We start from the raw sequence: 10,961 nt of genomic DNA on the forward strand, positions 1-10,961 counted from the left end.
ATAATTTATTAATTATTTGTTTATTCAGGATCCCCATCAGTTGTCAACACAGTAACGACAACTCTTCCTGGGGTCCACACAAAACGCAAAAGCAAGATAAGACATTAAATTTTCACATCGTAGACAATTCACAGCATCAACGAATTTAAATAAAACCCAAACAAGAGACAGTAGTAGTTATCTCACATTTACTATGTCATCACATCAACATCTCTGTGGTAAACATGTGGTTACGTTTAGGCGCAAAAAACACTTGGTTATAGTCAGGAAACGATCATGTTTTGGCTTCAGATACCTGCTTTTGGGGGCATAATTCCAGCAGGATAGGCAGTGATGTGTCTAAAATGTAGCACTGAATTCTCCTTGTACAGTATGTGCAGTGAAACTACTTCAAATCGTAAATTGTCATAGGAACACGTTGATCATTTTGAACAGAAGTCCATTGCACTCTCCAGCAAACCTAATATGGAAACAGTTTTAATCAGATCAGGACTTCTTTGTTGATGTCACATATTCAACAATCCTTATTTAATACTTTATGTGTAGTTATTTTTTGCTGTATTGCGACTCTTTCTTCATCCTTTTTTGTCGCTCCAAGTAATTGGTACCACAACAGCATGAATAGAGGCACATAAAATCCAAGTGGTGCCTGGCTTGACTGGTTTTACATGGTGCTTCTCTGTCTAGTCTGTCCGCTGTCAGTGTTTTCTTTTCACTTTGCCACGTTCTCAGTTATAAATTTGTTTTTTCCTGTTTGAGAAAATGAACATTTACATGAGAGTGTGTAAAAAGTATCATGGCGTGAGAGTTGGCAGTCCTGCACAACATATTTTCTGTGCCAAGTAACGTGCACAGGTTCATGTAGAGCTGAGAAATATGAGCACAGCTAAAAATTTAAGGTGCACCACTGTACATATGCATGGAGTATTTAAAGCCCTGAAAGGTAAAATAACTGGTGAAAATAAACGTGTGTTACAGCCCTTAAAGTGTCCACCATAAAAAATGCTTACTTGATATGAAGTATTCTGTGTTGGAAAAGTTAAATATCTGGACCACATGATTCTGCACTGAGCTTTAACGGTGTCATCATGCATATGCCTGTTATGTACCACTCAGGTGCTCCGCTGATGACTGTCCCTCAGGAACTGTGTCATCAGCCAGAGGTTAACAAGTTTTTAAATATAGCCACTCCCCTGCCAGCAGGTGCAGGCTCTCTGTGTACATGTTTGCTGACTCGCCTGCTCCCCGTGAGAGAGCAGCAAGTGACTGCACAGCTCGCACTCATTTACACCTCTTAATAAAAAGGTTCCCCCTCGTGATTGCTTCAGTTCTCCCTGGTCTCTTACGGGTAGTCTGCTGCAACAAAATACCAGTTGTTGATTTCTGGATGCCAAAATAATGTCTGAATAAGATACATGTCACTTTATGGCAGATGATTATCATGTGTTAAACTGTTATGCATGAGACCAAACTCATAACTCTTGTTATAGATGAGTATGATTTTGAGCCGCTTTCAGTCAATACAATGTCACAAAGTGGTGAAAAATACCTGTTAAAATCTTCCTGAATTCCAAGCCAACACTTTTAAGTTGCTTATTTTGTGTGACCACCTCTCCAAACCCCCAAAGAGAGTCACTTTACAGTTATAGAAAACACAGAAAAGCAAAAAATGAGAAAAGCTGGTGCCATCAAGTCGATCAGTCTGATTCAAGTCTCATGCAGTGTATTGCCTCCTTTGCTTTGTCTTCTCGTGCCCTCGTTCCCAAACCTGCTGAGTCACCCTGACACAAGTGCTAAAATGAGAGTCGTCTCAAGTGAATGACACAAGATGTACTTGTTATCATGGCAGCGCTCGTTCAAGCACATGTTGGATTTCTAACACATGTTGTAGCACATACAGTGTGTGGTCATGAGGAAACGTCACTCTTTCTTTCTCAGCGCACACTGATTGTAGATTCAAGATTGAGGGTTGTCCTTACTGTTCTACAAGGGTTGAATATATTTGCTGGCGAGTTTGTGTAAAAGTACAACACACATCAACACAACAGAAGCCTTTACACACAGTTTTTTTTTTGTGCTATTGATTTGCACGTCAGTAGAGGTTTTTTTCAAACAGTTCACACAGAACTCAAAAATACCACGGCAAGAAAGCGATGTAATATTTTTCAAAACACAACAGATTTTTCTGAGCTTCATGTGTAAAGACATCAACCAGTCACATTGTTCCTATTTATAGGGATTAAAAACAACAGCACAGGCTCTGTAGTTTAAACCAACACGGCAAACTGCCCCTTTCAACCTTTACAAAGCTGTAACAGATCCACTACTTCCATTTGTACCTTTCACAATAAAAACCTCACACATATATACATATACAAGGAACATTTAGCTAAAAGGGAACTCAGTAAAATGGCATACAGTAGCTTTGGCCAGTGGAGTTTGTAAAAAACACACTTTATTTTTGAAGTACAGTGAATTTCAGACACAAGCTTTTATTTTGAAATGCCAATTCTTGTTGTAGAGTGAGTGAATAAGGGGCCGTACACATGCCATGTCTTTAACCACTTGGAAAACGCAAGGTTGGCGCTTTCAGGGGCGCTGAGGCAGATTGCGTCTGTGGTTGCCAAGCGACCATAACCAGAAATCCTGAGTGCAGAGCTGATCTTCTTCCAGGTGTTGTTTTGTATGTTTTAGACCTAAAAATATTGTCCGTGGGACAGATGTAAAGCTCTGGCAGCCCCGCACTAAAACGATCAACTTCTTCTCCATACTCGTCCGACTGATATTTACAGAAGAAGGGAAGGATATCTGCTGGCTGTGATTGGTTGTTCCTCATCACATGACATGCAGAGCGCGCTGCTGCATTCCAAATGTTGAACTCAGTTTATGAGCTGCAACGGTGTTGCTCTGGTGTTTGAGCTCGCCTGCCGCTCGTCTACATTGAAAACAATAAATTTGAAGAGGCAAAAACGCGACCGACTACTTAACAGAGACAGCAGGCTAGGTCGACAACATGGCCAAAAGCTAGTATGACACTGAATATATTAAATGTCGTGGACCTTGAACTAATGACTAAAGAGCAGTCTGGGTCTCGTGGCTGGACCAGTTGGGAACATCTGTCTTATCTCAGACAGACTTCCAGACGCTACTCTTTGTCAATAGGATATTGGTAGTTGTCACAAATTTGCATCGTTGGTGGCCAGTCTAAACATTAAATTGAACATGTGCTGGAACTGTTACAGATTTGCATTGCTGCTGGTATAAATAGTTTTGGTGCAAACTATTTGCAGGCGAGTGTTTCGCATTTTCGTATTGTTTATTCATCACACCCCCCATGTGTAAAGACCTTAAATCACAGAGCTGAAGCCAGGAAATGGAAATTCATACCAAGAAGCAACCAGAGTGCTGTTGCTTTTAAGCATGTCAGTAGTATTTGGGAAGGAGACGTGGAATCTCTTAGTGTCCTAACGGGAAACCTGAAACAACGTCCTGCAGGCAAAAGTTTGAAATCCCTCTGTAGTGGACGGATGGTCCTGATAATAACATCAGTGTCAGTTGTGAGAAGCAGATTAGAAAGGAATCACTGTCGGCCACAGTATAAATGAAGCTGAAATTATCTGTAACCAGAGGTGATAGCAGCCTGGGGGCAAGCAAAATGGGCTTGTGACTAAACCTATAATGACCAACAGTTGAGGGGAAGGAGAAAAAGAAAACTGTCTGTTCTACTGTTCTAAGCGAGACTAGCCTCCCCTTTATTAATCTATGATCTGACAGAAGAAAGGAAAAGAGGCAGAGGAGAATGAGGAGCTGTCAGAAGAAACTTGAGGGAGGTGGAAGAAGGCTAAGCTGTCCCGGTGTCCTGCTCTTCCAGAGCAGATAATCCAGTGTCTGCTGGTCCGATTTAGTCGGAGATAATTGGATCCCGTCCCGTCCAATGAGCTCTCTGCCCGAGGCCTGTCATGTCTTGGTTTGCTGCCGTTGATCCCTCCTTTTGGCCCACATGGATTAATGGGTTCATTCAAATATTCTACCCTTGTAATCCCTCTGGAAAAGCCTGTTCATTATTGGACATGAGAGGGAAAACAGTGGCTGCAGCGGACCATAATGCAATGCAGCCACAAGACTTATTTTGGTAATATTATGTTTGCCTTATCTTGATCAGGAACAGCAGAGAATCAGACAGGAAGTGAGATCACAGAGAGTGAATAGGAGGATGTTGTGGTTGCATTAGACACCATCATGCTCATCTACAAGATTTATTGACTTTTGGAGTTTTAAATGAGAGCTGTTAATGAACTGATAAAACACAGCTCAGCAGTGTCTTGCCCCTTTTCTGTCAATGTTTTTTTGGCACTCTAGGAAATGTATGAAATTAGCAACTAAAGGTAAAAGTGATGGTGCAATTTGAGGCACAGCACAAAATAATTGACAGCACTGTCACAAATTAATGGCACCCTGTGGGGTTTTCTGATAAAAACACGGGTATGTTTGGTGATACTCACTAACATGCCTCCTTGAGACGCGACAAATGTGTGTCTACATAAAACAAAGTCAGTTTAACAAATATACTTATTTTTAAATATCTTTAGCTCTGCATTGTTTATATCAGCTAAATTTCTTCCCCAACGTTTGCTTGCTAATTGCCTCATTTTGGAGGATTGTTATGCCTCTGTGCCAGCTACAGCTGTGGCACAAACGTCCACTCGGACTCAAGGTTGAACTGATTGTAGCGGTCAAAGGTCAGTGTTACTGTGACCTCACAAAAAGTGTCTTTGGCCACAACTGAAATATACAAATTATGGCAAAATTTTACACAAATGTCTCATACATGGAGGTATAAATAGGATATAATGAGCTGGTTTTTGGTATACTCATGCTGTGGTTCTTAATTTTTTAGGATCTGTAACTGTTATAAATTATAGGTTTGAAATAGGGCTGGATATTGTTTATTTTTTTCTGATATCGGTGCCGTAATGGTACATTTTAAACAGTACCTGTGCCTAAACAGTGCCTGAACAATACTTAAACAATACATAAGGATGACATGACACGGTCATGAACTTGTCATAAACATTATGTACATGTCATAAACGTTTATGACTGCTGCTCATTAAGACATTATGACATTATGACATGTACATAATGTTTATGACAGTGTCATGTCACTCTTATGTAGATACCTTCAAGTAAAGTGTTACGGAAATTTGTTATTACCATTAGGTTCAGTAGCTTGCCTGCTGCTGAAAATCTCTGACCCATCGACATTTCCTGGTTTTAAAATCTGCCCCAGTTGAATTTGTAACTGAATATCCCTGTTATAGAGTGTGTATTATAGTAGGGAGAAAGGCAGAGAGGGGAGAGAGTCAGTGTGAGTGAAGATGATGGACTGTGGGAGAGCTGTACAGAGAGATGATGGTAATGAGTCCCATTCTGTAGCCATCACATAAGCTTTGTAATCTTCAGCTATTCTCGTGTTTCTCTCCTCCATATTTTCCCCTTCATTCCCTCCATGTTTTCTGTCCTGGGAGGCCTGTACGCCAGCTTGTCCAAGACTTAAGTACATCTTTTCATCATGTTTTCTTTCCAGTATTCACTCCGCCTCATCTCTCTTTCTCTGTGAGGCCTGAGGGAGTCCAAACGCAGCAGCACTCTTCATGGCCAAACAAAAAACGCCGCCTTTCATTCCCTTTAATGTCTCTGCTTTTGTTCTTCCCCTCTTTCCCTCCTCATCTTCCATTTTTTTAGTCTTGACCCTCCTTTCCTTATTCTTATTGACTTCATTTACAGTTGTTGTCCTTCGTTCTCCCAGGCCTTCTTTCTTTTTTATTTTTCCTTATATCTTTCAATCTATTTTCTGTTGTACTTTTTTACTTTTTTCTTCAGTTGTAGTCTGTTCTTTTGTGCTTTTTTTGGCCGTCCCCATGGGTCTTTGTTTAACTATATTAATTTAATTCTTTGCTCCTCCAGTCCTCTCAACCAGTCTTTGCTTTTTATTTCAGTTTTTAACCCTTTCTGTGTTTCACTCTTTCTGTCTGCCTCTTTCAGGTGGTGACACTTCCTCTTCCTCGACTGGCAGTGCCTCTCCGGTGCCCAACAGCTATGATTCCCTTGAAGGGGGCAGCTATCCAGGTATGTTTTGATCACAAACATGCTGTTCATCTAAATAGTAGGCATACACCGCAAAATATCCCATTACAGAACTGCTTACCAGGGCTGCCCCCGACTAAGAATTTTCCTAGTCGACAATAGTCGTCATTTAGGGCCATTAGTTGACTAGTCGCCCGCACATTTACGATATTAATTTCATTATTAAATGATATATTTTGGTGGTTTGAGTTGAATGTGTGAGAAAGAATAGTATCAGTAACATTGTTAACACTGTGCTACATTACAGAGAAATACAAACCGTACTAATGAACCTTCATTAATATAGGCCTATATTTTATCTCCAAGTGCACGTCACACACTGAGCGAGCCGCCTGTTAATGACGCTGTGGGCTAATGGGCATGTAGCTACTTCCATGTTTCAGATGATACGTCATGTTTGTAGTCGACCAATGAAGATGAGTTTACATATCACCTTGGGTTCGTCCTTCACCTTCTCAAAATGATCCCACACTTTGGATTTCCTGCCCGACATGTTATTAACTAGCCTGTGGAATAACCGCAGGTACCAGCCCCGGAAATTAACCTGACTCCTGTCTGACTGCTGAGCGTGGACACTTCCTGTGTCTGTCCTTTCAAATTAAAGTCCCACATGATCCAGTCATATAGGTTTTGATTTACTTTGACAAGGCGCAGCTCCTGATAGAGTTTCATGGGTTTTTTTGGTTGTGTGTGTGTTTTTTCTGCGACTAAGCGACCAATAATATCTGGTCGACTAATGTTTGGTCAGCTATCAGGGGGCAGTCCTACTGCTTACTAGTTGTGTTTTTTTTTTTTGTGATTTCAGAAAGTTGCTGCAGTAAATGACACTGCCATTATGTTTAATAAAATTCCATACAGCCATATATCGATAGTGTAAATATAAGCAACATCTCCCAAAGAAATACTCTAGTGCCGTATTATAAGAATTTAAATATATTTTTTCCACATTTTTCAAAACACATTGGAGTAAGTTAAAAAAGTAGTAGAGATGAGAGAGGTGATATTTTTTTGCAGTGAAGGATGATGAGATGCACTTCTCAATTTATGTAAAAGCCTGTGATGAAAATGGGTCACACACACACACACACACACACACACAAACAGACACACACACATTTACCACTTAAATATCATATCTCCAAAATGCACTGTACAGCCACGCTGACCTTTAATCAGGTTAAAACACTGACAATCACCTGTCCTCCAAAAATACGTCACATTTCTTTAACCGTGAACTCTCTTGTTCAGATTCCATGCCGCCCTCCAACAATATGACCAACCAGGCTGCACCCTATGGGAGCTATGGTTACCCCAGCATGCAGCCAGGGTATCGGCAGGGACTGGCCTCCCACACTGACTCTTCGCCCTCTCATGACCCGTACGGCCAGTCAGGCTACCAGCAGTACTCCCAGGTGAGGCCACAGCTTTAATAAAGAGAAGTGTTTTTTGTTACCTCCACCAAGGAGGTCATGTTTTCGCCAGCGTTTGTCTATTTGTCTGCAAAATAACTCTAGAAGTTGTGAACGGATATTGATGAAATGTTCAGGAAAGGTTGATAATGGGACAAGGAACAGATGATATAATTTTGGTGGTGATCGGTTGAAGTGAAGTGGATAAAATAATAAAATGACTGGAAATCCGAGCTGCTTGGTGGAGGTCTGTGCTCTCCGAGTGCTCTAGTTGTTTTTTGTTATTGTTGATGCCTTTATTTATAACTTGCAAATGAAAAGTGTTTTTACCAGCCTGGTTTAAGATATCTGAATTTCGAATCACTCCTAAATTTTCAAATCTGCGATCTCCAGAGCTATGACTCTCCAGGTATTATGTTTTTGGCTATGGTCTTTATAAAGACTGGATTGTGGGTCATCTAGCTCGTAATATTTCTGGACCTCGAGACTTGTCTCACACATGAGACAGCAACAGAGTTCTCTTTATACTTCCACAGTAAGGAGAGGAGTCGAGCTGCCATAGGAGCAGAGAAAAGGAGCTAAGTGAGTGGGCGAAAATGCAGTTAAGTCTGGGGGGGGTGGCGAAGCTGGAAATAGGACAGTGGTTGTTTGTTTTCAGCTGTTTTCAATAAGAAAGCTTTGATGAATCCACTGTAGACTACCTGCTCAGCGCCTCACAGCAAACAGACACAGTTAGAGACTAGCTGGAGAACATCATGGAGCATTTAGCAACAAGAGCCATATATGTTTGTCGGTGGTCATACTGATGACAGCTCTGATTTATCACAGGATTAAAAAGTAGTTATGTCTCTCTCCCTCCTCTGCAGCCATTCCCAAATCTGTCCCAGCTGTCTGCAGCCCTGGGTGGGCTGAGCGGGGTGCCGGAGCTGGAGGTGGAGGCCTTGAGGCCGGTCAACCTGCTGCAGGAGAGGAACCTGCTGCCCCCCAGGCCGCTTGAAGCCCCCGAACCCAACCTCAGCCCCGACCTGAAGAAAGTCAACTGTAGTCCACAGTAAGTAAAGTGAAGGAGGGTTTAACTACAGACACACACTATTTTTGCTCATATTTCAATCCTCTGTTATTTGAAAGAAGTCTTTTGACTTATGTCTTTTTCACATCCTCTACATCTTTGAATCTCTTCACTGTGTCATTGTCTAAACTGTTGATGTGTTACTCAATGCACCTCCTCTCTCCTTGTGTTTCTCTGCTGATCAGGACATTCAGGTGTACCCTGTCCAGCATCCCACAGACCCAGGCTCTTCTCAACAAGGCCAGGCTCCCTCTGGGCCTCCTCCTCCACCCCTTCAGAGACTTACAGGTACGATCTGATGTCTAAACCGTCACAAAACTCAACACACACTGGAAGATACAAGGGATGGGCGATGATTTTCGAATACTCGATTAGTTATGAACTTGAAAAAAATCAAATAGTTCATGTGACTGTGGTTTTGTCCATTGTTTTTTCTGGTTTTACCAGCACTTTGAAATCACGCAATAACACCAAATATCACGTTATTACATGCCTCTTGTATTTAGGCTACAGTAAACGCCTGTAGCACGGTGTTTTCCACACAAGGTCAGTATAGCATTTCCTACAGCATATTTAGGGACAGGGGGCATCTTTGAGTAAGTGTTGAATAGTTCACAGTGAATTTCAAATAGCACTTTTGTTGGAAAAGTCCCATCCAAGGTTTTTCTGTACATTCTGCTCTTGTTGATTTTGCCACACTGAATAGTTTAATCAGCTCCTGTCTTATGGATAAAAGCTTCAGATGTTTAAGGTGGTTTGGTTGGATGTTATGTTTTTCTCCTGAGGTGGATTCAGTAGGTATTCTGTTGGCTGGTATGTTACCCAGCTAGAGGTAGTGCTATGCTCACCAAGCTGCATAGGATGCCACAAAGAGAGGCAGATCAAAGTGGCTTTTTGGTACACATTTCCTGATAGATGGAGCATGAGAAAAAGATAGAGGATGGTCTTTTATCATATTTTCAGGGTCTCTGGACACATGGGACACATATTTGCATTGAAAAGGCATGAAAGAGTGAATAATATGTGACCTTTAAAGGGTGGCTAATGGGGTTTTTGATGGCCAGTGGCAAAGATTTTGAGCTGAAGTTGCCAAATATTGTCTGATTGAGTTGAAAAAATCTTTAAAACAACATTTATTCTATCAAGTGAAACCTCAGGGCTTTTTTACTGCTGTTGTCATCCGTTCTTCATCACACATGAGACAGCAACAGCTACACAGTTCTCCTTATACATCAATGGTGAGAAGAGGAGTCAAGCTGCCGTAGGAGCAGAGAAAAAAAGCTGCTGTGGGAGCTGGTATGAACAAGCAGAGAGCGAGTGGGGGAAAAATGCGTCTAATTCCAGGGGCTGCAAGGCTGGAAATAGGACAGTGGTGTGAAGTGCCACAGGGTGGCGAGTTCCAGAGGGCCGACATGTTTCTAGCCACCGCTGGTGTGGAGTTGTTCTTTGAAAGTAATAGGGCCGTATTTTTTGACGTGCGCCATTTGCCACTGGTGTGTTTTGTCCATTAGTTTGGAGTAGTAAAGATTTTGAGGCAAATATTGTCTGATTGAGGGGGGAAAATCTTTAACAACAACATTTATTTTATCATGTGAAAGCTTGGGGTTTTATTATTGCTGTTGCTGCTTTAAAGTGAAGAATTTGTCAAGTTTTGTCCTGTTGTTTTGGGGCATAGTAGTGTGATAGCACTGCCCCAACACACTTTAACAAAAGACACTCACTGCAGGCTGCCGTCCTCTTTACTTGTCCTCCTTGTTCTACTTTTACTAAACAAACCATTGTGATTTATTTAGTGAAAGAAAAAACACATCACAACTTCTGCAGCGAAGGATTCTTCCCAGAGAGAGGGATCCCTGCACAGCAGTAAATAAAGATTCTGATACGATTTATGTCGGTTTATCGAGTACTATTTCACTAACTGAAGACTGAAGGAAGAGTACATCACTTATATCATGTAAGACTGGTCCACTCGTAACAAACTGAACAAGTTATGAGTCTGCTCTTTGTGAGGAGCAGCTGCAGTGACAGCAGGACGGGCAGCAGGAGGAGAATGATGATGAGGTGCAGGACGATAGATGAGTTTATTTATAGAGGTGTTAGGCAGCTTATGTGGTGTCAGAAGTTATGAAGTGACGGAGAGCAGAGATGCCCTGATACCACGTGACAAACGAGTAGGAAGTTGTGGCTGAAAAACTTCGTTTACTCGAGCAGTAGCAATGATGGAAAAAGTTTTGAGAGGCTCAAGAAGTTCATTTACAGGGGACTCTCTGAATAAAATATGATTTTACCTTGATGTATATTCATGTAGTTAAACCGATTCAAAACAATGAAACTAC

At 41.5% G+C, this 10,961-nt stretch overlaps 1 protein-coding gene across 1 annotated transcript in view; it reads left to right on the forward strand.

Moving 5' to 3' along the window:
- The window catches only part of sec24b (SEC24 homolog B, COPII coat complex component), a 41,756-nt gene that overhangs the window by 7,844 nt on the left and 22,951 nt on the right, over positions 1-10,961 (forward strand). The window contains exons 5-8 of the mRNA XM_049586520.1: positions 6,046-6,129; positions 7,396-7,559; positions 8,423-8,607; positions 8,811-8,913. Coding sequence (XP_049442477.1) covers positions 6,046-6,129; positions 7,396-7,559; positions 8,423-8,607; positions 8,811-8,913 — 536 coding nt within the window. The remainder of the gene's footprint in view (positions 1-6,045; positions 6,130-7,395; positions 7,560-8,422; positions 8,608-8,810; positions 8,914-10,961) is intronic.

This window comes from Epinephelus fuscoguttatus, linkage group LG9 (genome assembly GCF_011397635.1).
Source record: "Epinephelus fuscoguttatus linkage group LG9, E.fuscoguttatus.final_Chr_v1".
NCBI lineage: Eukaryota > Metazoa > Chordata > Actinopteri > Perciformes > Serranidae > Epinephelus > Epinephelus fuscoguttatus.